Source organism: Psittacula echo, assembly GCF_963264785.1.
Source record: "Psittacula echo genome assembly, chromosome: 20".
NCBI lineage: Eukaryota > Metazoa > Chordata > Aves > Psittaciformes > Psittacidae > Psittacula > Psittacula echo.
The window spans coordinates 6,017,092-6,042,438 of NC_137756.1; the positions used below are offsets into that span (position 1 = coordinate 6,017,092).

General features: G+C 53.5%; 1 protein-coding gene across 1 annotated transcript; it reads right to left on the reverse strand.

Annotated features, from left to right (window-relative positions):
- Positions 1 to 1,064: 1,064 nt before the first annotated feature.
- On the reverse strand, positions 1,065 to 20,119 carry COL6A1 (collagen type VI alpha 1 chain; the record flags this gene model as incomplete). The annotated part of the gene is made up of 34 exons (XM_080632015.1): positions 1,065 to 1,675; positions 2,358 to 2,387; positions 2,778 to 2,952; positions 3,254 to 3,437; positions 3,667 to 3,776; positions 5,074 to 5,225; positions 6,559 to 6,595; positions 6,879 to 6,914; positions 7,510 to 7,575; positions 7,728 to 7,790; positions 8,240 to 8,275; positions 8,361 to 8,411; positions 8,866 to 8,928; positions 9,319 to 9,381; positions 11,819 to 11,881; positions 13,459 to 13,521; positions 13,657 to 13,692; positions 13,782 to 13,835; positions 13,968 to 14,030; positions 14,376 to 14,438; positions 14,978 to 15,031; positions 15,256 to 15,300; positions 15,407 to 15,433; positions 15,730 to 15,756; positions 15,856 to 15,900; positions 16,592 to 16,645; positions 16,953 to 16,997; positions 17,100 to 17,120; positions 17,273 to 17,293; positions 17,387 to 17,509; positions 17,672 to 17,831; positions 18,078 to 18,278; positions 19,205 to 19,334; positions 20,011 to 20,119. 34 exons carry the CDS (start codon positions 20,117 to 20,119, stop codon positions 1,065 to 1,067), a joined length of 3,081 nt encoding a protein of 1,026 aa, XP_080488141.1.
- Positions 20,120 to 25,347: the final 5,228 nt, after the last annotated feature.

Sequence of the window (25,347 nt, forward strand, 5' to 3'; positions counted from 1 at the left end):
TGCGGGTGAGGCTCTCATTCAATATATAGTACAGTTAGTGGGTTTCCCTAGGTGCCTAACTCCTGGATGGTCCTATAGAAACCTGGGAATTAGACACTTTTGGAAAAATAAAATAATCACAAAATCCCACTAACTGGGCTCAGAGAGGTCTTCCAGAATCTTGGACCTTGGACCATAACGCAAGTCATCAGGTTATTCATGAGGTTCCTGGTTCCACTGTAGGACCTTGAGATCAGTTAGTGAAGGAGTGCAGTTACATAGCTTCTTGTCGGGTTTCCCCCCTCCCCAGTGGCTGATGTCCAGCTTTCCTTTGGTCAGTGCCCAGCCTCCCTGCTCTGAATGGGAATATCAGTGCTGAGGGATGCTCCGCCACCCACCTCTACCTCAGCTTGAGAACTCAGTGCCCCATCTCATGGCTCTGGAGACCAGAGAGGCTTCCACCTCCAGTTTGGGTAATGCAATCTAGCCCTCCTCACCAAGCATGGGAGAGATGAACCAAACTTGCCAGCCATGACAAAAAATCGCCTCTCAAAGCCTGCTGAAGTGTTGAACATTCCACTTGAAGCACAGCATTAGGTTCAGGCCATTGTGAGCTGGGCAAGTGCTCAGCTGATGAAAGAAAGAAGCAAATGAACAAAACCCCTGTATCTGTAAAGAGCATCATCAGCCTTATGAGACCAGGTTTGTTCTTAGTGCTACAAAATTCCTCATCCCAAATCTCTTTTTTTTTTGGCCAAAAACCAGTGGGATGAGGTTGCTATTGGTGTTCTAGTGTTTTATTGCTAGGTGTGCTTGTGTTTGCCCACTGTGGGGAGAGGAGGAGGCAGCCATTGGCAGGAAAGGAGGTCTGAGGCTAAGAGAGTAGAGATGCAGATGATGAAGCAGGGAGAGAAAGCAGGGAGCTGTGGACAGCCAGGCTGTGGCACTATGGCCATCTGCATAGACACGAATTCCTGAAGTTGTCAAAAATACTGGATTTGGGGTTTTTTTCTTTGGTTGTTTGCTTTCATTTTTTGGTGAGACAGAAGCAGGCAATGGCCTTGGCAAGAAACCCCCCCGGATGCTCAGTCAACAGCTATTTTCCTGGACACAGTTTGGTAGAAGACCCCCCGCAGCAAAGAGGAGTAGTCGGGCACACGGAAGAGGTGACGCTCGCCATAGACCACATCGTAATCCGCGCTCTTCCCCGTGACCAGGACCCGGATGTTGGGCTCGTTGGCTTGGCTGCCCACCGCCAGCACATAGATCTCAATGCCAGCCTGCTGAGCTTCCTGCACAGCCCTTTCAATGGCCCTGGCCGTGATGCCTTGAGAGTTGCCATCAGAGAACACCAGCACCCTCTTCTTGGCCGCGGCGCGGGAGGAGCGCTGGTACAGCCCCGTCACGTACCGCAGGGCGGCGTTGACGTCCGTGGCGTCGTTGATGAACTCCATGTTGTCAATGGCTTTGGCAATGACCGTGTAGTTGTGCTGGAACTGAGCTTCCACCTTCTGTTGGTTCCGGCCGCTGTACTGGACCACGGAGACACGCACGGAGTCATCGGCAGGCTTTCCGGCCTCCAGGAACCGCTCCGCCAGCCGCTTCACAAACTTCTTGGTGGTCTCGAAGTTCTTGCTGCCGACGCTGGTGGAGCTGTCCACCAGCAGAGTGATGTCTGCCAGCCCGGAGAAGGTGACTGCAAGGGGAAAGCCTTGTTAACGCTGGGCTTCTCCTGCTTCTTCCATGGGAAGCTTCCTGAGGAATCCCCACTCTCTGGGTGTTTGCTAGCTTGGCTTGCCCTATCCCAGTGCTGTCCCGTGCTTGTCCTTTTACCCTTTCATGCCTTATTTGCTGCATTCCCAGGTTCTTATCTGGGTTAGACCATCTAATGGCTCTTGTTGCTTCAATACATGTTGTCCTTGCATGGCTGGGAAACACACTTCATCTCCCTTGGCTGGCTTTTTTCCCCATAATGAGTCTAAGAATTGTATGCATTTCTTTCTAGGAGATGTATCCCACCAAATTCCTTTCTATTCTCACTTTTCAAGCACCTTTCCCAAATATCCCTGCCTCAGTGCTGACTTTTCCTCATGCTCCCGCTACTAACAGCAGTTGATCTCATTACCTGCCTCAGCTAAAATGAAGGTTAAAATATGGCACAGCCTCCTCTCCCCAGGTTTGAGATGCCAGAAAAGCAACTATCTAGGCTTTCCCCCCCTGTGCTTTGGGTTGGTTTGGTGTTGGTTCCCTTCTCCAACCCAGAAGCCTCCCTGTTGCAAGAGGTGTCCAAGATAAGCATTCCCACAAACACAAGCTCCCATTCCCCCCCTGCATAGCACCCACAATCCTTGTGTGTGGAGCAAAGAGCCAATACTCACTTGGGCAGGTATAGTCCGGACACTTTTTCTCTGTTAAAGGAAATGGGAAAGAGTAATTTTCACCAGCTCACCCTGGAAAACCTCTTCTCCTACAGCTTCCCACAGAGCCACAGGAGGGACAATCACTTCATTCAAAGCTACACTATAGAAGGCGCTGTGAAAAGGCTAAAGGGGCATCAGAAAGCACGAAGAAAGGCTGTGGATGGAGATACCTTGCAGCAGCAGAGCTGCACCCAGCTGCAAAGTGTCCCAAGACACTAGATGTCCTCACTCCTTATTTAATTAAGCCTTGAAGGCCATTCTCTTCCCTCCATGCCTGCTGAAGAGCATCGCTGGGGAAAGGCAAGGCAGGGCAGCCTGCATCCCTCCCCTTTAGGCTGAGGCAATCCTCACTGCCTCCACAGCCAGTCTTTCACCCACCTTGGCAGACGTACGAGGTGATGTTCTGCAAGAAGGTGTCATCCAGGAGCTCGGCGTAGTTGTCCCTTTGAATGGACAGTCCTGGCCTGGTTGGTCTGCTTAAGCAGGCGATGTCATTGAGGTGATCGGGATTCGGAGGGTTCCGGAAAATGTCACCAATCCCAAGGGAAACCACCTGCAGGAAGATAGGAGCCCATCATCCCATCATAGAATCACAGCCTGGTTTGGGTTGGAAGGGCCCTTGAGCACTGCCAGGGATGGGGCAGCCACAGCTTCTCTGGGCACCCTGTGCCAGCGCCTCAGCACCCTCACAGAGAAGAGCTTCTGCCTAAGAGCTCATCTCAGTCTCCCCTCTGGCACGTTAAAGCCATTCCCCTTGGCCTGTCCCTACAGGCCCTTGGGTAGCAAAGACATGGAGAGAGCCAGAGAACCCCCTCTAATGCCCAGTGCTGCACAGCAGGTCCCTTTGCGCTTACCGGGGTGACATCGCACAGGGAATTGAGCGGGGTAGGGTCCCGCAGCGTGTCGGAGCGTCCGTCTGTGATGACAATGGCAACGCGCTTGTCCGAGGTGAATCTCCGCAGCAGGTTATCCCTGGTGAACTGCAGAGCTTCTCCAGTGTAGGTGCCCCCAGCTATCCAGTTCAGGTTCTTGATTGCCCTGCAAGCACAGACACCAGTGAGCCTGCACGTGGTCCCTGCATGGGGCTTTGGGTGGAAAACCAGCAAGCTCTTGGCCTCAGCACCACCTACAACTGCTACTTTCAACTAGAGAACGTACAGCATCCTTGCAGTTGTAGGAGATGCTGGCCTGGAGATGGAGGATGGGAAGGAAACAGGTGTCCTTGGGTCTGGTCCCTGCATGATGTGCCAAGACCCCACAGACTCACTGTTTGAGTGTGCCAATGTTGTCTATGTTGGCATCCCCCATGGCCACCAGCTCCTGCGTGTTGTCATGGCTGTACTGCACAACACCCACACGGGACTCTCCAGGTTCAAACTGTTGGGGAAAAACAGATGCCAGTTTGGGTCAGATACATCAGGGGGTCCTGGAGGCTCAGGAATCCTGCTGATGGTTTGTGCTGAACCCCTTCAGTTCAAGCCCTTCAGGCTCTGCTGCCTCTTCTCTGCCTTATTCCAGGCAGAAGGAATTCCAACAGGAGTGGATGCACATGGGTAAAACAAGACCCAAACCCAGGTTCCTGGCTCAGTGGTCCCGACACAAGCCATTGGCCATGGTGGGTGGCTTGGAATAGATCTTGCTTCAAAGCTTACTTTCCTTCCAACACAGTGGTTTTGGTGCCCAGCTCTACCCTTCCAGCCAAAGAGAACCATACATGCTCACACAAGCATCCAGCAGCAGCGTGTTATGACTTTACAGCCCATGTGCCTGGTGTCTGGTTATATACATGTTACATATGTTATATATATGTCTGGTTATACCGTAAGACTAGATCCTAAACATCCCAGCCAAATCACAGAGGTAAATGACACTTCCCAGGCACAGTAGGTTACTAGGCAAGAGTTAGGAGCAAGCATTTATGTCCCTCTTCAGATTGAAAGGCTCACTATGGGGACAATAGTGCTGGTTTGGGCTAAAAAGGTCCTTTTCAGTTGTGTGCTTAACTGATAACCTAAACCTAAGCCTGGGGGGAAACAAGAGTTCCTGGGGGCTTGGCCATCAGAGTTGTAACACATAACGTGTTACCTACTCCAGCCAGAAATGCTCAGTGGGACTAGGAAGAGACTGATTGATCAGGCAAATGCCTTATGAGCTATTTGCTCTGGGACGTGGAGGAAGAGCTCACACGCAGCAGGAATAGTCCCTTTGCCCAGGACGAGTGAAACGACTGTGTTTTGGGACAACAAACTGATCTCTATCTCTTCATGAATCTGGGAAGAACCAAGACCCAACCCCAGTTGTACACTTGAAGCTAAGCCTTAGAAGCATAGAATCATAGAATAGTCAGGGTTGGAAAGGACCTTAAGATCATCCAGTTCCAACCCCCCTGCCATGAGCAGGGACACCCCACACTAAACCATGCCACCCAAGGCCTCATCCAACCTGGCCTTGAACACCGCCAAGGATGGAGCATTCACAGCCTCCCTGGGCAACCCATTCCAGTGCCTCACCACCCTCTCAGTAAAGAATTTCTTCCTTAGATCCAATCTAAACTTCCCCTGTTTCAGTTTAAAACCTTGTGGAGGGTCTTTGGAGTGGTTGCACATCCCCACTTTCCTGCTTGATAACACGAGTGCGCACAAGCGTGCATCCATGCACGCGGTGGAAACCTCACCTTCACACGCTCGTCCTTGCTCAGGCGGTCGATGACTTTGATGATGAAGTCCTTGGCAATCTGGAAGTTCTGCAGGCCGATGCTTTCCGAGCTGTCCAACACGAAGAGGAGGTCGACGGGCCCGCAGGTGCACTCTGCAGCAGGGCACAGGACTTAAACCTCCTCTTTCATGGGTGTTTTCTATGTGAGCTGCATGTTTTGCCAGGGAGCCGTGCCAAAGCGAGCAGCTGATGGCTGCTGTTAGTCCTGACCCAGTGTGCACCCTATCTACCCACAAAGCAGGGGGCAAAAGCAGCAAAATAGCCCCATAGAAGACTTGAGAGTCACTTTACTAACTTCTGTGTAGCATTTCCACACTGTGAGTACCTCATAAAGTACCTTTATGAGTACCCCATAATTGTCCCAAAACCCAGTGAAAGCCTTTTCACTTCTTCCATTCACCCAGCCCAGGAGGACAGAGATGATGCTGGTGTGCTGGAGGAGGCTAACTGAGCTTGTTCCTCCTTCTTTGCCATGGCTGAAAAGCATCATGAGCCCTTGGCTCTTCCTTCAAGCTTTTGGACTGCAAACCCAACCCGCTGGGACAGCATTAGAGAAAACACACCCAGCACATTCCATTGTGCCCCGAATCCTGCTTCTGCATTCATGCAGCACCCGCAGGAAGAGCTCACTGCCCTCCCCTGCCTTGCTCAAGCTCTGTCCTCCCTCCTGGGCTTTCAGCACATCTCCATAGCAGAAGGCAAGGAGAAGGGGAGAGGAGGGGTGCAAGCAAGGAGAAGGGCCAGCAAATGCTTGCAGAGCAGCCTTGCCAAGTAACACTCACCACAGCAAGCTGGAGGAGAAGGGAGAGAAAGAGAGAACGTCAGAATGCTGGTCACAAGGCTTTTTGTGTTTCTGCAAACCCAAAGACACCTCATCTGGACAACTGAAGCTCAGGAAGGTTTCCTTCCTGTTGGAAATACCCATCCCTCTCTCCTGTTTCAGATTGGGATGCTTCAACCTGGAGCAGTAGAGCTCAGTTTGTGCACACACTGATGTGTTCTGATTTAAATGAGAATCAAAGCTGATCCTGGAGAAGTTAAGTAAATCACTGGAGTATGGAGCTCAGACTCAGTTCCCTACCTACCCTGTGTCCACCAGCACTTCATTACTGGCCAGAAACCCTTTGCAGCACATGGGCTGCTGCTCCCCATGGCAGGACACCAGAAAACAGGCCTTCCCGTTCCCAAAAGGAAAGTCAGGCCCGGCTATTTATGATCAAAACCCATTGTAAAATGGTCCATTACACTGGTTTTACACAACTGGGTCAAGAGAAGGAACAGCCAAGTGCAAAAGATTTGCCTCTTTTGGGTTACTATGGAGGGGATCTCCCTTCCTTCAGCTCATTGACTTAATAGCAACCAGTGGAAGAGGAGAAATGCCCATAGCATCCTTCTGCACGCTACGTCCTGAGCAGGGTAGGAGGAGCGGTATGGGGATACTCACAGCACATCTTCATGATTATGTCCAAGATTTCACATTCCTGCAAACAGAGGTGAAGATTTGTTGTAATAACAGTGAAGGCAGCCCCCAAGTGCTGTCCACCACCTCCATCTGCTGCTCTGTGCCCCCAAAGCGCAGGTCCTGATCTGGACATGAGTGATGGGCTGGTGTGAGGGCAATCTGACCAGTGAGAGTTGCTGGGATGGTAATGGGGAGCAGCATGAGGCTCCTCCAGCATTAACCCCCTCCCAGGGGCCATTGTGTGGGGCAGGGGAAGCACAGACCAAGCAAAGCAAGCAGCACCCCAATCCTGTCCTACTCACATCTGGTCCTGGAGGTCCCACAGGTCCTGCTGGTCCCTGTCAAATACAGAAAGCAGTTACAAGAGCAGCCAGTTCCTATCTGTGGCCTTCTCTGCTAATACCTTGCTAAGCAATAGAGAGCCTGGAAATGTCTTTTTGGCTTCCCACTTGCTGACCACTGGGCTTTGAGCAGGTACATCTGCTTGCTTGCACAACGCCCTAAGGATGCACTGGGGCGAAGTGCAAGGAGACCCACTTCCACAGGTGCCATGCCCATCAAGGCTTGGCATGGGCTCCCACAGCACCCAGGAGATGGGTGGATGGATTCCACTTGCCTGTCTTGTAGCCTTCAGGCCAACGTGAAGCAATGCAAGCAAGTGGTGACTCAAGAGGAACTGAAATGCTTTCAGGATGGTCACTCCAAAAGGCTGCTTTGCCCTTATTGAACCTGATCATACGAGGACACTTGGCTTACGAAAGTACACAAGTGTCTGCACTTTCTGCCCTGATTTTGGGATGAACATGGTATTTCAGAGTCCTCTGTACCAGGCTGTAGCAGCAGGTTTGAAGAGCAGGTCTGTGGTGAACCCTGCTGTTGAAGGCCCCATCAGCCCCACACTTTGGTGCATACCCTGCCAGGGTCCTTACTTACTGGACGGCCTTCTGGTCCTCTGTGGCCCTTTGCTCCTTTGATGCCCATGGGGCCAGGGTTTGGGTTCTGGAATGAAAACAAGACCAAATTCCACCAATCTGTGTGTGTCAGTGCTGCACCTTCCCCTCCATGGGTCCGGCTGAACCCCTAACACGTTATCTGAGGCTGCTGCATCCAACCAGAAGAGTTAGGGCTTCAGCTTCATACACATTACTCACGTCATTGCCAGGGTCTCCAGCTTCTCCTTCATCACCTTTAGGACCGACATAGCCTTTTGTTCCCTGAAAAACAGCACAGACAAGACTCTTGCATGGAGAACTATTGTTATATCATGGAAAGTTTGGTGCTGTCTGCAGTGACCTTGTGAGAAATGGCTTGGGAAAGGGATGGAGAGAAAAGTATAAGCTCCCTAGCACCAAACTGCAGTGCTATTGAGGGAAAGAGCTTCCTAGGTGCTTTTTAGTGTTATAGCATCATCCCTGGGTGACACACTCAACCCTAAACTCTGGCTCCATGGAAAGCACTCATTCCAGGCTGCTGTCTTTAGGTGATCACCTAGGCAGGATACTTCCACCAGAAGCATCCACTGCAGGGAGAGGTGAGCAGAAGGAAAAGAGGGTTTTGGAGGTGGAGGATGCTTCAGGGAGCCCATTTCACCGTTCAGCAAAGGGAGAGGCTTTAAGGAGCCAAAGAAGTTTCTGTTGGGTGTATGGGGAAGCAGCACACTTACATTGATGCCAGGGTCACCTCTGTCTCCTTGCGGCCCCTGGGGATGAAGGGAAGGAGGCACATTAGGTGGGACAAGCAGTAATAATGGGCTTAGAGCTTCAGAACAGCACAAAAGGACTTACTGGGGCTCCTGTGAATCCAATTGTGCCATTCCCAGGAGGGCCATCTTCCCCCTGGGAAGGAAGGGAGCAATAGGTGAGATAAAGAAGCAGATCCATTAGATAGCACAGCATCTTGGGCAATTTATCTCCAGCAAAATGGGCAGGAAATACGGTACTGGTGGGTTGGACACTGGTCCAGGCAGGTAAAAAGGCCACTTTGCTTGTGTGTGACCCACACAGCCGCTGAGAGGCAAGTGACACTGCCTCTCTCAGTGACTGGGGCTAGGAACAGACAGAGGATGACTCTTGGAGCTCTCAGTGACTGGGGCTAGGAACAGACAGAGGATGACTCTTGGAGCCTGCAGATGTGATGTATATTCCAAAGCAGGCTGCTTGCAAGTTTTCCAGGCATCTCCTCTGTGTATGGACAGAGTTACTTCTCTTCCTGAGCTGGATGATGCTGTGTGTCCTGTTGGGCATCCTTCCCAGCATGGCATGCAACCCCCTCCGTGCAAATCCCACTCACCCTTTCTCCCATCAGGCCAGGGTCTCCAGGCAGCCCAGGTGCTCCAGGCAATCCCTTTGGACCCTGGAAGGAGCAGAAGAAGCAGTCAATCAGTGCACACACCATCCTGTGAGCTGGGAAGGTGATGTCTTCTGAGGCAACCAGCTACCATCACAAGCCCATCACGGGAGGTGTTTTTACTTACACAAGAGCAATGCAAAGCCCATGTATGGTTTTGTGATGGGAAGCTCACAGTGCGGCTGTACCCTATCCATGAAATGGCTTTTGGCAGGCAGGGAGTAAAGGCAGCCATGGCCTTAAGGACCCATATGTCTGCTAGGAAGCTAGCACCCGAGTTTGTACCTACAAGTTTCCAATATCGCAGGGATTTAGGGAATACCCTGATGGGCATCATCTCCTGGTCTTCTCTTCATTCCCTCCCCTCAGAAGATGCAGTAATGAAGAAGCACTCACCTCATTGCCACGAGGGCCATCATCTCCCCTATAGCCCTTGGGTCCTGGCGGTCCAGCCTCACCCTAAGGAAACACAAAGAGATCTCGCAATGGGGATTTGGGGTTGATTAACATGGGGTTAATGCAGTTGGGGAGATGCTTCAGAAGCACAGCTGGGTTGCACGGTGACATCGCATCGGCTGTGCCAGAGGTGCCAACGGGGCCGAAGATGGTCCTTGGGGATGCAAGTCATCCTAAAGGTGACACAGATGTCCCCTCCATCTTCTGCTTAGTGCCAACAGCCTTCTGCAGGGTTTATTTGCCAGAAGATTGGTAAAGATGGTGAGTAATGACCACATAATGATGCTCCTCCCATGCGGACACAGGCTCCTGGAAGCACTTGCTCAGTGGTACCTGGGCTTCAGCATTGCAGCGGTAACTGCCCCATCCCTGGCAGTGTTCAAGGCCAGGTTGGACACAGGGGCTTGGAGCAAGCTGCTCCAGTGGAAGGTGTCCCTGCCAATGGCAGGGGTTGGAGCTGGATGAGCTTTAAGGTCTCTTCCAATACAAACCAGGCTGGGATTCTATGTGGGTAACAGAGGACTTAATATTACACAGTACAGAGTCCTGAACTGTTCAAGGGCATGTGAGCCTGTTTCTGCACAAAAGCCCAGAAGAGAGAAAGCTGGGAAGGAGGGACAGGACCTCATGACTGTTCGCATCAGCCAAAGCTGGATCCACAGCACCCTTGGCTCACACAGTGCAATTCCCTCATGGCCCTGCAGGAGTTTATGAAGATGCAGGATTTTGAGTCGAAGAATCAGTTGCATGCCCATTACCTTTCTGGGTGTGACAAGAACCATGTGAGGAATGGGGCACCATGGCCAGGATGAGAGAGGGACCACCAAACCTGTCCATGAGGATCATGCTCACCTTTAGCTTCTCTTGGATAGAAAGAGGATGAAAGGGAGTCACAGGCTAGTGGGACCCCTTTCCCCTTGCCAAGACAAATAGGCTCTGAGAGCCAGAGCTTCCAGATAGCATGGCTTGAAACACACTCGTGGTTGCCAAAGCCCTACACTTGCCCAAGCCCGATTACTCATTTAGTTCTAATCTGGCCAAGCAAAAGCATTCCTTCGGAGCTGATGGAAAGAAAACTCTTGCTTTGCAACTGCTTTTGAAATCCCCCTGGAGCAGTGGAGGCACTGGGGCAAGTCCCTGGCCTGGGGAAGCATTGGAGCTGCAATGCTTCCTCCTCCGACGGGGGTTTGTCCCAAGTTCGGTGCTGGGGAGGTTGAAACCATGTCCCACAGGCTCAGGACTAGCAGGGAGACTGCTCCTTCTCCTTTGTCCTCCTCCTCAAGGGAAGGCTGGATGGAAGCAGGATCTATCCCAGCCTCCATTCTTGCACACACACATCTCCCAGGCTTGCGTCTGGCATCTTCTGAGCAGCCCTTCTGCCTTGAACCTAGGATGAGCCTCTACCATGTGGAGAGCAGCTCCAGACCTCCTTCCCTTGCTGGAGTCCGCCTGCAGCACTGGTCCATCACGCACACGCATCCGTCCTACCAGGGCCACCTCCCACCGTGGCAGTGGCCCCATATGGCCCATGCTGGGGATAACACAAACACAACAGTGGCTGTCCCATGCTCCACATCTCCTTCATGGCTCTTGGTTGACCATAAAGGAGTTCAAAAGCTGTCTTGTCTTTATCCTCACACTGGCATCCATGTTTCAACCTTCATGGAAGTCCTGCTCCACCAGCGTGGGAACGTTTGTGTCAGTCACTTCCCTGTATCTTGGGCTCCATCACAACTCTGATGGTGTGTGGGGAGAAGCTGTCCCACAGACCCCTGTCCAAGGGTGCTGTCAGAGGATGCTTGCTTAGTTGCAAAGACCCTGTTGGCCATTGCAAATCAGTGCTGTTGCCATGGAGGTTTAACCCAGCAACACCTCCAGACTCAGACTTTGAAAAGAAAGAGCCCGTAATTGAAAGCATGGGATGTTTTCCTCAGGCTGAAGGTAGCCCAGAAAGCCCATGGGGTCTAAGATCTGTTCCTTGAGGCACACAAGGACAAGCAGAGCCCAGAGCAGGAAGGCCAGGCCTTGCAGCAAGCAGACTTGAGGAGAGCTGGCTTTGGGACAGATGTCTCTGCAGATGCCAAGGGTGTCAGGGACACTGCTGGGGCCCTGTCGGGCTTATCCTCACTGACACAAGATGTCCCATTGACTCCCTTAACATTTTGTGCATTACTGCAGCTTGCACTTGCCCATTTCCAAATCTCTCACACACGTTGGCATGAGTTCCCATGGGATTGGGAAATGGCATGGAGGTTGCTCCATCTCCATTCTTATAGCTTTGTTCATATCCCTGCTTCTCCAAGAAATTGCTGCCTCTTTCCACCAGGTTTGCTACCCATTGTGGAAGATGCTGTGGCATCAGTCAAGTCCCTGGCCCCACTCTTGCCAACAGCTCCAACCACTTCCACCTGGGATCCAGAAGGCTAAACCAAGCTCTTACCTGGTCTCCAGGTGGTCCGAGGGGTCCTTCCCGCCCTTGGTCACCTGGTGGTCCAGGCTCTCCCTGAGAATGCACACAGAGTGTATGAGGAACCCAAAGAGGGGCAGGCATAGGGTACAAAGGGCCCTGCATGTAATGGGGAGCAGGGATGCAGCACTGATGGCACATGCTGAATAGGAACTGGGAGAGCAAACTATGAGAGGCATTGGGAGAGCAAAGACAGGCTGGCGTGGCCAGCTCGAAGCCAAGAAGACAGCCCCAAGAGGAAGAACCGGAGGGTGGGAGTACTTCCCTCTAGGCGATAGGTGTCAACTCATTTTGTGCCAGAAAAGCAAATCCATGCAGAGGTCCACCTTGCAAAGCTTCTGCAGATACACAGAGAGGATCCCAAAGCCACAGAGTGGCTCTTCCCGACCACATTCTCCATACATGTGCTGCTGTCCCCATGCATAGGCAGACTCCTGTCTAGCATCCTCCTTCCTCCACCCCCTCTTCCTCCACTCTGCTGTCCCTCTGGAGCTAAGGGAGTTTCCAAAGGAATGAGCCGGTAGATGGGGAGGGACATTCCCACCTCTCACCGCTGATGCTCTCCCCTCTACTTTGCCAGCACTCAGCACCCTGGGTTGGCTCTGGGCACCTTCCTCATCTAAACTCACAACCATAAGCCTTGAGCATTGCCAGGGATGGGGCAGCTTCTCTGGCCAGCATCTCACCCCTCTCATAGGGAAGAACTGCTTCCTCAATCACACCTGACTTAAAGCTTATTGACCCCAAAGCTGTTCTTTGCAGGCTGGAAGCTTGCGGATGCCTAGAGCCAAACAGTAAATACAAAACACAACTCCCGAAGGGCCCTGAGCGTCAGGGAAGGACGTTTCTGGCGAGGTTACACAGCCTCGTGCTTGGACTGGAACTTGGAAGGAAGCAGCCCATCGTCTGCTGAACAGTTTAACTCCAGGACACTGGCGTGCTCCATCTCCTGCACACATCTGCCCCTCACACCATGGGGAGCAGCAAGTGCTAAACAGGAAGGAGGAAGCTGCCATAAGTGGACTTTTACCCCCTTCCTGGAGCTAGCAGTGGGCAGAAGACCGGTGCTGGTGGTACTGGGACTCCCGCTGGGATGCTATTGCTGGCTCCCACTGCCCCAAACCCCTTGGTCCCTCACCACATGTTTGTCCTGGCCTGCTGAGTGCTCCGCTGCCTGTCCCTCCCATGCTCGTGTTCAGTGACTCATGCCCTGACAGCAGGAAAAATACTTTCCTAGTGATTCCCACCCAAAAAGGGGACGGAAGGGTGTTCCTGCACACACTGCCCAGCGGCATCCGTACCAACGGCACCCCATGCAGAGCACCCAGAGGACACCTCGTCCTCCTTGCTCTCCATCAACTGGTTTTTGCTCTCTGCCTGCTGGGCACACTCTCCTCTGGGTTTTGGTTGCTTGGTGATGAGGTGCAAACATAAAGGGGTGATTGCTGGGGGGACACCATCAAGTTCCCCCCTTGGCTGGCAAGGAAAGGCACCCAGCTTGCCTGTTGGCCCACAGGCTGGTGGAGTTCGCCACTGGCCACCTATTTCCAGCCCCTGGCTGCTAAGTGTGACCCTGTTTGCAAGCAGAAAAGCTGCCCCATGGATGCAGTTACCGGCTCTCCTCTTGGCCCACGGTCACCCGGTGAGCCCAGGGCTCCTCTTTCTCCATTGCTGCCCTGCAAAGAGATGGGAGGAACATCAAATCAGGACCCTCCTCTCATTGCCCACCTCTGAGCGGGCTCATCCCCACCCCTCCTCATCCTCATCCTTATCCGTGCCCTGCCAATGTGGTGCCTGGCGTCCTCACTTACCCGTTCTCCAGTAGGACCATCCGGGCCTAGAGCACCCTATGGAAGAACAAGAGGGGTGGTCAATATGTGGTGGGAATGGCTGGCAAGATGCATGGATGGGAGGGCATGGTGGGCAGAGGACTCACTTCATCACCCATTTCTCCTGCTGGTCCAGGCTCACCCCGGTTCCCAGCAGCACCCTGTATGAGCAAGCCACAGGCAATCAGGATCAGTGATCAGGTTTTGGGGGGAAGCTTTCACCTTGGACAAAAGCTCTGCTTCAAAGCCAAGGATGGAGCAGAGGATGCTCATGCATGGGATGCTTCACCCACCTTCTCTCCAGGGCTGCCAGGAATTCCCTGTCGGCCAGGTTTTCCATCATCGCCAGGCTCTCCCTTCACAAGGACACAAGGCACAGTCAAGACTGCATACGGCATCCAGCACCCAGCAGTGGATTTCGGCTCCCGCAAAGGCCATCAGGACCCTTCGGTGTACTCCAAGCCCGCCATTCCCAGCGGATCCCCCCCAGCCTGCCCAGCACAAGCCACCTTTTCACAGCAACCCCCCCAATGCCTCAGGGGTGTTGTAGGCACCATGGAATCCACATAAGGTGATCGCCATAGGCTTGCTCCCAAGCAAGGCAAGGATGCCAGCAATGGGTAAGTCACCATCTCTCCTTCTTGCAGGAGAGGGATTCCCAGCATCCCTCCTTCCGTGTGAGGATGGGCAGAGTGGCTCACCTTTCCTCCTTTGGGTCCGTAAGCACCAGGATCTCCCTTCGGTCCAGGTGGGCCTTGAGCTCCCTGTTGAAAAAAGGTAGCATCACTGAGAACAAAAACAGCATCACCGTATGTAGGGAACTGGGCATGGAGCAAGCATCCCAGCAGCCAGCATCACTATCTGTGAGGAACTGGGCATGGAGCAAGCATCCCGGCTCTTAGCTCCCCAGCATGATGGGGATGTGGACTCCAGAGCGACACAGGGGTGGCATGGTACTTGTGAAGCCATGCAAGCATCACTGTTGACTGTGGTGCTCAAACACTGAGCAGCTCAGGTTAAATAGGCAGCAAAGGTGGTTGTTGGGCTACTGAGAGTGGACTGCAGTGATTATGGGTACCACTATGGATGTGTCATCCTGGGAGCACAGAAACAAGGAGGGAAACTGGAGAAACACAATGCTCAGAGAAGCTGTGGCTGTCCCATCCCTGGCATTGGTCAAGGCCAAGTTCCAACCACAGCAACTACCTTCCCAGCAGGTCCCCTTCTTGGGGATCTCCCCATTTCCATGCACTATCCATGCACTATGGTTTGTTCTCATGCAAGTGGCACCCACAGTACATACATCAAATCCAGGTGAGCCTTTGCAGCCTGGTAACCCGGGGTATCCAGCTTCACCCTGTCAGACAAAGAAGGACTCTCCATGAGCACTGCGCCCATGGGAAGACATCCCTCCCTCCATCCCATACCTCCCAGATACCCAAAAGGGACATCCCAACCCTGTCCCCAGCTTGAAGGTGAACCAGAACTCCATTGCCTCGTGTGGGACACCTTGTTCCCAGATCCCACAATGGATGTGGAGGGCCCTCGGGCTAAGCAGAGTGCCCCAGCCTGGAGATTTACCTTCATGCCATCGATGCCATCGATTCCACGCCTGCCCTTCTCACCCTGAAATGAAGAACAGCTTCCATGAAGACCCTTCATGGGTCTTCATCTGATCGATGCCCCCAGGCATCATCCACAAAGAATAGATGGTGCAAAACCAGAGACTGACCTTGGCTCCTTTGGCTCCTCTCGAGCCCTGCAAAGGGAAGGAGAGAGATGTTAGGCCCTGTGCAGAGCAGATCTGTCCCCCCACTGTGCTGCCGTCCCCATGCCAGCATGGGCTGATGGTGCAGGTATTCACCCCGAGCACCACCAGTCCTTCCTGTTGTGTCTGCCTAAGGCTGCGTTGGCTCCAAACTGGCTGATCCGTTTGGATCCCTGCTCCTGGCACGAGGGATGGATGCACGGGCACACAGCAGACCCCAACACCATGCAGCTGGGGTAACCAAACAGGGGACACAGATCTTCCCTCAACATCCTTGCTGTCCTCACCTTTTCTCCTCGACTTCCTTTGTCACCCTGGAGATGGAAAGAGAGAGGAAAATGGGAGGATGAGAATGCAGCACAAAGCCTGTGGCCCAACTAAAACCACCCCTGTGACCCTACAACCCCATGTACCTTCATTCCTTGGTAGCCAACAGGTCCCATGTCCCCTGGCCTGCCCTAGAGAATAGAAACATGGTGTTAGGGATGCAAACATCATCACCACGGGCCAGTTTCACCCCAACCATCATAGTGGAGGCTCTCCCATATCTTCCTATGTGGAAGCATGGGACCATTGTGGAGGGCAGAGAGGACCTGCCTTCACCTCCACCATCTCCAGCCCTTGCTGAGGGTGATGGGAAGCGGGTTCTCTGGGACACACATGGATGAAGGGAAGGAAAAAGGCCTGGCAATGGGGGGTTCCAACTTGGGAATGCAAGGGATGAGTAAGTGCACACTCACGTGTGTGGGAGAAACACACCTCCTAAAATAAGTGTCCCTAATGAAAGAAGGGAGGGAGGAGAAGGGAAATAGTTTCCTCATGCTATTAGCTTACTATTTACCAAAGGCTCCCCTGTAACACTGCTGTGCTTGTTGTGTCAGAGGGAGCCCAAAGTCCACCCCTGGGCTGGCACACATGAGTCAGAGACGTGTCCTCCAGGCTGTGTTGGGTGAGGAACAAGGAAGCCTTGTAGCAAGAGGAGGGGCCACCCTGCTGCCCACCAGAGGCCACTGCTTGGCAGGGTGGCTGTGGAGGGAGACACTGGACCATGACCATGGAGACAGGATGATGCAGGAGCTGGTGAGGATGTGCTCAAGAAGTCAGGCCAGAAGTGGCCAATAGGGTCACCAGTGCTGGTTCTTTACTTACTGGGTCTCCAGCCACTCCTTTCTGGCCAGGAAGACCTGGTTTGCCCCTTTCTCCCTGCAATACAGGACAGAAATAGAGTTAGCTCCTCATCCCCAGGAAGAGAACAATGAAAGGAGAACAAGGAGGACAGTAGCAGCGATGCCCCATGGATGGGGGGAGCAGATGATGCCATGATGGGAGCATGGTGCAGGTCCTTATCCTGCCTGTGGCAGCGGGTTGGAGCTAGATGATCTTTAAGGTCCCTTCCAACCCAAACCATGCTATGGTTCTATGATCCATCTCCCCATAGGTCAGCGCTAAGGTACCAAAGACTCCATGGGTGTCTGAGAATCCCACCTCCCGGCCACAGCCAATCCCTCACCTCATTGCCTGCATCACCAGGAGGTCCAGGAGGCCCTCGGGGAGGCTGTGGAAGGGAGATGTGGGTGAGACCAGGCACCAAGGCACAGCCTGGGGCTATGGGGATACGAGGGGAAGGGGACAGGGAGTCTCAAAAGCCTGAACTCACCTGACACTCGAAGGAGCAGCACTGCCCGAAGAGGAGAAAACAGCATTATAGATACAGCAGGCAGCACCCAGGGCTGCCTGCAGGGGAGGGCTGTGCCACTGAGCCCGTGTTTGGCTGTGGTGACCCACAGGGGACCTGCTCAGGCACAGGGTTGGGGGGGGGGGGCCACTCACCGATTGCTCTGTGTTAACCTTCTGCAAGACAAGAGGGAAAAAGAAGGGGTTTGAAAGGGATGGGTGAGCCCCATGGAAAGGGACGGGCTGGGGAAGGGGTTACTGGGTGCTCACAATCATATCAATGATGGTGTTGATGGTCTCCTCCACGTCGAGCTCCCGCGTTGGCTTCAGGCTGGTGGCAGTGAAGTTGCGGCGGTAGGCATGGTCCGTGGCGATGATGTTGAGCCGCTGGTCCTATGATGGGGAGGGCACAGTGACACCTACAGGTACCCGTGTAGGACCCATCCCCACAGGGGACCTGCATCCTTCCCTCCCAGAGCATCCTTTGTCACACTGGGGTCTTTGTGGTCCCATTGGGAACCCCTGCAGGAAGCATCACTGCTGCATGATCCCTACCAGGTGGTTGGGGGAGATGGCGACGGAGAACACTTTGATTCCCAGATGTTTGGCTTCGTTGGCAGCATCATCCAGGCCTCCACAAGGCTCCTTGTACCCTTCCAAGGGGTGTCCATCAGTCACCACGATGAGGTATTTATTTTCCTTGTGATGGGAGCCACTGCAAGGGTTTCAAACACCAAATTTAACTGATTCAACTGCAGAGGAGTGGCTTGGGCACCTCTGGACACACTGCAGACTATGGTCAGGGGATGCCCTCATCCCAGAAAAGCAGGAGTGCTAGGAACCTGTCACCCCCATGTCCATTCTGCGCTTAGGTGACTTCCTATCCCATCCTGGGATAGGGGTAGGAGCTCCCAACGCCCATCCACCATGGCCACACCACTAGCATCACCCACTGCCTTACCCGATGAGCAGCTCCTCGATGCCCCGCTTGATGGCACAGTCAGTGTAGGTGCCCTTCCCAATGTAGTTCACAGCTGAGACACGGTTCTTGAGCTCATTCTGGCCGCTGGGCATCGAGGTGAGGCTCTTGATGAGCACAACCTCGTCGCTGTAGTGCAGTGCTCCAGCATTCCACACCAGGTTGCGGTCGCAGCGGTAGTACCTGCCCAGATACACCAGCAGAGGGGCTATTAGGACCTTCATCTACACCTTGCCATCACCTCCACTGCATCTTCATTGGCCCACCACGCCAAACATTGCAGGGCTTTACTAGGGCTCCTGCTCTCCTGCACGAAGGGATGTGCTTCACACGCAAAGCCCAGCCACAGAACCACAGGAGCAGGTCGGTTTGGAAGGGCAAAGGGGTCCCCAAAGGTTGGATAGTTGGGTACAGAGGCTTCCTGAATAGGTACAAGGCTGCAATGGCTGGATCTGAGCAAGAGAAGCTGAGCCAGATAGAGAAACACCACACAGAGGACTGTGATGAGATTTCCACTGCTGGATGTGTTCAAATCAAAGCATCATAGAACGGTTAAGGTTGAAAAGAACCTTAAGATCATTTAGTTCATCCCAATCTCTCCTCTGTCAGTTTGAACCCATCACCCCTTGTCCTATCATGACAGTCCCTGATGAAGAGTCCCTCTCCAGCATCCCTGTAGGCCCCTTCATACTGGAAGGCTTTTATGCTTTCTGCAGGATGCTCTGATGGATCAGTGCATCCTGTGCACTGACACAGCCTGCATCTTAGTGCTGAGTTTAACATCAGAAGTGCCCTGCTGCCACCAAAGCACCCAGGTTGTGGTAGGCCTGAGCAGCCGGTGGCATGAGGATCAGCATCACTTGGGCACTACAGAACAACCACCCACATCTGCCTCTGCAGGAAGCTGTTGCTTTCTAGAGGGTGAGCACAGGCAGCCCTGCTAAAGGCCAGAATGGGATGGCTGTGGACTGGGAGAGGGAAGAGATCTGCCCCCCATCATTAACATCCCTGCTTTTCCCCTCTCCCTCCACAAATGGCCAGCCTCATCATCGCACCCAGCACCAGGCTCAGTCCCTGGAGCATCCTGGCCAAACCCCCGGGGGATGTACCTGCTTGTCAGCTTATCAATGAACCGGTTGGTGAAATCTTTCACTTGGGAAACCAAGTCCCCAAAGGGCTTCACCCTAAGGGCAACACTCTCCGAGGTGTCCAGCACGAAGAACAGGTCCACAGGACAGTCTGGGAAGAAGCGGAGAGGCAGGATTGGGATAGCGGCCCTGCTGTATTGCCTCCCTGAGCTGTGTGAAGGGGGCTGCGCTCACATCCTAACCCCACGCAAGCAGAGACACGGCTGAGATTGCTCATTTTGGCATAACCAAATATTAAAGCATCACTTTGTGAAAGCATTTAACAGCTTTCCTCTCCGTGTTTAGCCATTTACATTCAAAGAGTGTCTCTGCAAGTCCAGTACTGGTTATATAAAATAACATGCAGATGCAGCTTACAAAGCCATAAACCCAACAGCAATGAACGCAACGAGAAACTAGGGGTTTTCTGACACATCCTGGCACAAATACCACTTTAGAAGAGAGCAAAAGTGAAAACACTTCTTAACAGCCAAACAGCAATGTCAAACCAAAACCGGTTCAGAAAGCTAAACTGGTATCAATGTCGTTCCCTCTCCTACATCCTATGGCTACTGGCAACACCTCCCAAGGCAGAGCCAAGGAGAAGGAGCCTAAAAAGCATTAGAAGTGGGTACTTGCTACAGATCCCTCTCCTCAGCAAACACAATGTCCCAACATAGCTGTGCGCTGCAGCAGAGGCATCCGCCCAAGAGGGGAACAAGCAACGGGACTTCTCTGCTGATCCCAAGAGGAATAAAGCACACAGGGAAGCAGCAGCCTGGACTTACCTTCAGTGCTTGCAACCCGGGTGGTGATTTCTGGGCTCTGAGCCCACGATTCCCCCCCCAGGAAGCCGGCCAGCAGCAGCAAAGTGAATACAAAGTCTTGCAGGATCATTGTGTTCGGCTCAGATTTCCATCAAGCTGGAATGAAGCAGGAAATAAAAGGCAGGGAAGGAGAAGCCAGCAGTTGGGAGATGCCGCGATCCGGAGGCAGGAGTCGCTGAAGATGTATTTTTACCACTTTTCCCCCCTTGTTTCCGTAGGAGGAAGGGCAGGCGAAGGGTGAGGAGGAGACTTCCCAGCCCCAGCACTGAGGGAGGGATCAGGGGATGTCTGCTCTGAGTCAGGGACGCATGAGGCACCTCTCCTCACCCTGTCTGTGGATGTCGCTGTACCTGCGATGGTACCCTGGCCACCAGCGCCTCATATGCAGGGAGCCCAGCATCAGCATCTACATCCCCACTGCATGGGGTTTACCCTGCTCTATGGAGCAGGGGAGGGCTCAGGGCATCAGCCAGGCTGCTCCCTGACCAAGGAAACTGAGGCAGGGGGACGGGCATTCCCATTGCATCCCCACCTGCATGGGAGCTGGCCTGTGTTCTCTTGATAACCAGGGGAGTCCCAGCAAAGGGAAGAGATGGAGCTGACCCACACAGGGATGAGGGCACTATGGAAGCACCATGTTTTAGGAGAAGAACTTTCCTAACTTCAGGGCTTTCTACTCAACCCAGCCATAAACCTGAGGGATAAGCTGAGAAAGGAGGGTGGAAATGTGTTCCCCTGCCCATGGGTTGGAACTGGATGATCTTTATGGTCCCTTCCAACCCAAACCAGGCTGTGCTTCTACAAGAAACCCCACAGACTGGAAATAACTCCCTTTCCCCGAAGGCCATGCTCAGGGCTGAGAGCAAGGATGGGGTCCAAGTTGTCAGGCCCAGGAGGTAGAAGCAGAAGCACAAGCCCTTAGGGATGCTCCAGATGAGCACCTTCCCATCCTGTAGGGTGGCAGGACCTGCATCTCCATGGCCAGTACTGGAGATGAGCGCTACCCACAAGCAGTACAGCCAAAGCCCTCATCCACACCAACACAAGTTCGGGTGCGTCTGCAGAAGCTGATGTTAAAACCAAGGAAATAGGAGGAAGATGAGCACCCCTGCACCCTTTTAGGTCCTTCTGAGCTTTGGAGAGCCTCAGGGTGCCATGTGCTGTGGCTGAGGGGCAGCCAGACTAACAAGGCTCCCTGATGGAAGGAGGATGGGCAGCATCAGGGGGTGACCCATCTCCATGCATCAGCTCAGCAGAGGCATCCTAAGAATCAGCACACTGGAGACATTCCTTTATCTCTTCCTCTCTCTGGGAATTACCCTGAACAACCAAACCCCTCCTCCTTAGAGGAAGGGAAAAGCAAATCCATCTCCACAACAGCCTGGTTGCTCTGCAGCCCCTTGCAAGCTGTAGGCCCATCAGCAGTGCCAGCAAAGGCTTAATGGTGATGGTATGGCTTATGCAAGGAGCCTGCTGACTCTATATGGCTCCCTGGAACAGGGAGCTGGCAAGGCAGGGTCCCCCTCATGCTGCTGGCAACCCCACTCCATACCCAGTGCCCAGGCACCACATCCCAGACAAGGGCCTGTAGGGACAGGACAAGGGGAATGGCTTTAACCTGCCAGAACAGGGGGGATTGAGCTGAGCTCTTAGGCACAAGTTGGATCATACACGTCCGAGGGGTTGGGATCCTACAGTCAGCTTGAGGGGGGGAATATATCCTGCAGTAACCACAGCACACAGAAACCTCTCCTAGCAAACCATTCCAAACACTTAGCAAGTCTTGGGCACCCAGTTCCCCAGAAGCAGAGGGAAGGATGGAGCAGCCAGGCTGGCGCGATGCTGGTGTGCTCCATGTGGTTGCAACCAAGGGAATTTCAGTGCTCGTTAATTCTGGCATCTCCCATCATGGAGATGGAAACCTGGGACTGGGTCCTTCCCTGCTTTCCACATCCCCCTTTGGTGATGAGTCTGCTGGTGGGTTCAATCCTGGCTCTTCCCACGGGAATTCATTTCTGTGTTTCCTATGGAAGCAAAGTTTTCCATTTCAAAGAGGAATTGATGAAAGGGAAGGAAAGCTTCCATGAAAGAGTTAGTAGCAGAAAAAGGAAACCAAAGTATTCCTTTCCCAATCCCTGAGAGGAGAGCAAGCAAAGATTCTTTGTCCCAAATGCACCTTACTGTCCTTCCTGCACCCAGCTTGGTCTGGAATTGTACTGGAAGTTCATTGCTTGCTGTGCAAAGCAGTGCTGTGGTGGGACTTGGGATGGAGCATGCAGGCACTGAGGATGGGTTACTCTTGCTCATCCGTATGGCACTCTGGAGGGATGCTGGTAGATGGAAGGGGACCTGGTGTGGCAGAGCCATAGGGCTCAGCTTTTCTGGCCTCCTGAAGAAGAAGGGAAAGGGGATATTTTTCATAGGCATTTGTTCTTAGGTTTTGGGATGCGATGGTGTGCTGTGAGGCGCAGTGATTGCAACACCACTGGGGTCAGCCTGCAAACTGCTGCCCAGCTGCCATGGAATCCCAGCCTGGTCTGGGTTGGAAGGGACCTTAAAGCTCATCCAGTTCCAACCCCTGCCACGGGCAGGGACACCTTCCACTGGAGCAGCTTGCTCCAAGCCCCTGTGTCCAACCTGGCCTTGAACACTGCCAGGGATGGAGCAGCCACAGCTTCTCTGGGCACCCTGGGCCAGCGCCTCAGCACCCTCACAGGGAAGAGCTTCTGCCTTATCTCCAACCTGAACTTCCCCTGTTTCAGTCTGAACCCATCACCCCTTGTCCTATCGCTACAGTCCCTGATGAAGAGTCCCTCCCCAGCATCCTTGTAGCCCCCTTCAGACACTGGAAGCTGCTCTGAGGTCTCCACGCAGCTTCTCTTCTCCAGGCTGAACAGCCCCAATGTTCTCAGCCTGGCTCCATACAGGAGCTGCTCCAGCCCCTGAGCATCCTTGTTGTCTCCTCTGGACTTGCTCTGACAGCTCCATGTGCTTCTTATGCTGATGACACCAGAACTGCACACAGTGCTGCAAGGGGGGGTCTCACAAGGGTGGAATAGAGGGGCAGGATCACCTCCCTCAACCTGCAATCCCCAACTGGTCACCCTATTTCCATGCTCAGAGCTGCAGGATGGGAGCAGCCGTGAGCACTGCTCCAGCCACAAACCCCTCTGGAAAACGTGTGGCTTGTGGTGTTTCTGCACGTGGTGATTCAGCTTCCCACAGCGGATCTCTGCAGGAGGAGGCAGCAGAGAAACCCCTCCGAGCAGGAAAGCATCACCTCTCCCAGCACAGGCAAGGAAGCGTCACACAGCACCCTATCAAAGGCAGAGAGCAGTAGAGGAAGGTCTCACACTCATTCAACCACAAAGACTCCAATGGAAGAACCAATCTGCGCCATGGAGCATCTTCCAAGCCCTTTGACATCCCTACTCCCTGTTGCTTCGTGCTCATAGCAAGGCGCAGGACGGACAGGACGTGGTGTTTCTCCTCCACTCACATCACTGGCTCATATGACCTGGCTTGAACTCCTCTGCTGTGCTTTTTGCCAACTGGGTTGGCCTAGAGGAGGAGGAGAAGGCAGGGGGGGGAGCCCTTCCCTCCCTTCCTGCACCATTTGGGGACATGCTCTTCCCTTCCCAAATCACTGCCAGTCCAAAGAGGGGAGGTTTCCAGCCACGCTGCCAACGCGGTGCGTATGGGGTGCTGGTGTCCCCCATCCAACCACTCTGCAGAGCCCGCGTGTGCCAGCACAGCTCCGCCGGGAACGCCACAGCCCCGCAGCCAGGCTGGTGTGGGGTGGGTTAATGTTTTTCCCCGTTACCTCACACCGGCCCCTGGTGCTATGGAAAAAACAAACCATCTGGTAATAATATTTCTCTAAGAGCTGTCTGGGTCTGTGGGAAAGCTTGGCTCAGCTTCTTAGGGAAGAGGAGTTGAGCTGAAGGCGAGGTTGCAGATGCAGTACTTGGAGCTGGAGGAGAGGGGATAATGCTTTTGGGGCTCCTTTTTCTAGCCGCTTCCCAGCGCTTGAGTGGGGATCTTCTCCTCTGCAGCACAGAGCATCACACATTCAGGATGCTAGAAAGGTGAAGGAGTCCCACTGTCTTCCCCTGCACCACAGCAGAGGCTTGAAAGTGAGCAAAGCCAAACTCACTTCCGCAGCCATTTTCCCTCCTTTTCTCCAGGGAAAAACGTACGTTTTACATTGAGAAAACAGGAACAATCCGAAGGGTTGGCTTTTGGGGAAGGTTTGGGAGCATCATAGTCTGGGGATAAACTGGCCCAAAGCAGAAAGATCAGCAAGACGTGCAGCGTCCTCCTCCGCTTCTTATGGAGAACAGAAGAGTGTGTGTGTGTGTGTGTGTGTACGCACATTCCCAGCCCTAGGGACACCACTGCAGGGCAGGGGGACAGAGCTCATCCAGGCAGGCACAGCATGAAAGCTGGGTGGAAAAGCACACGCTAACCCCTCTGGCTCTTGGGTGGGGAATAGTTTCCATCCTCTGCTATAAAACACGTCGCATTTGGGCCATTCCCAAGGAGTGGAGCGTGCTTTGCCAGGCTGGGCACGTCTTCCTGGGGAAGGGAGGCACCAGGCACTCGAGGAACAGCCCTGGCTCTGGTCACACACCATGGGGTGGCACAGGGCTGCTTTGCCTTGAGTTCACAGCATTGGACCAGCCAGCATCACCAAACTGCAAGGGGATGGTGCTACCCGGCATCACCAAACTGCAAGGGGATGGTGCTACCCGGCATCACCAAACTGCAAGGGGATGGTGCTACCCGGCATCACCAAACTGCAAGGGGATGGTGCTACCCGGCATCACCAAACTGCAAGGGGATCATACCCAGGTAGAAACCCTTGGGTTTCCCCTGCCATGGATTACAGCATCACTTCTAAACTCCCTTCCCCTGCATCCATGCGGATGCTCAACAGCTTCTTGGTGCATGGCAGCACCCAGGACTGGTTCCAGCGAGCCCAGGTGGAAGAGGTGGCATGAAGCTGGAAGTGCTCGCCATCCTCTCCTGTATCCTCATCCATGCCCAATGTGATGTTGTGCTTCTCTTTGCATCCCTGGCCTGCTTCCCACCACCTTGTCCTGTCTTTCAAGTGCTGCAGCCCAGCTCATCTCTTCTGCAGGGCCAGAAGACCACCTCTAATGACTCTCATTCAATGTCCTCCTGCTCTCAGGTGCCTCGCACTCCTCTGGATGTGCTTTCATTCCAACCCCCCCCCCCCCCCCCGTGTAGGCAGCAAGCGCTGGGAAGCACAGGAATCTATCTAGCTTGCTGGAT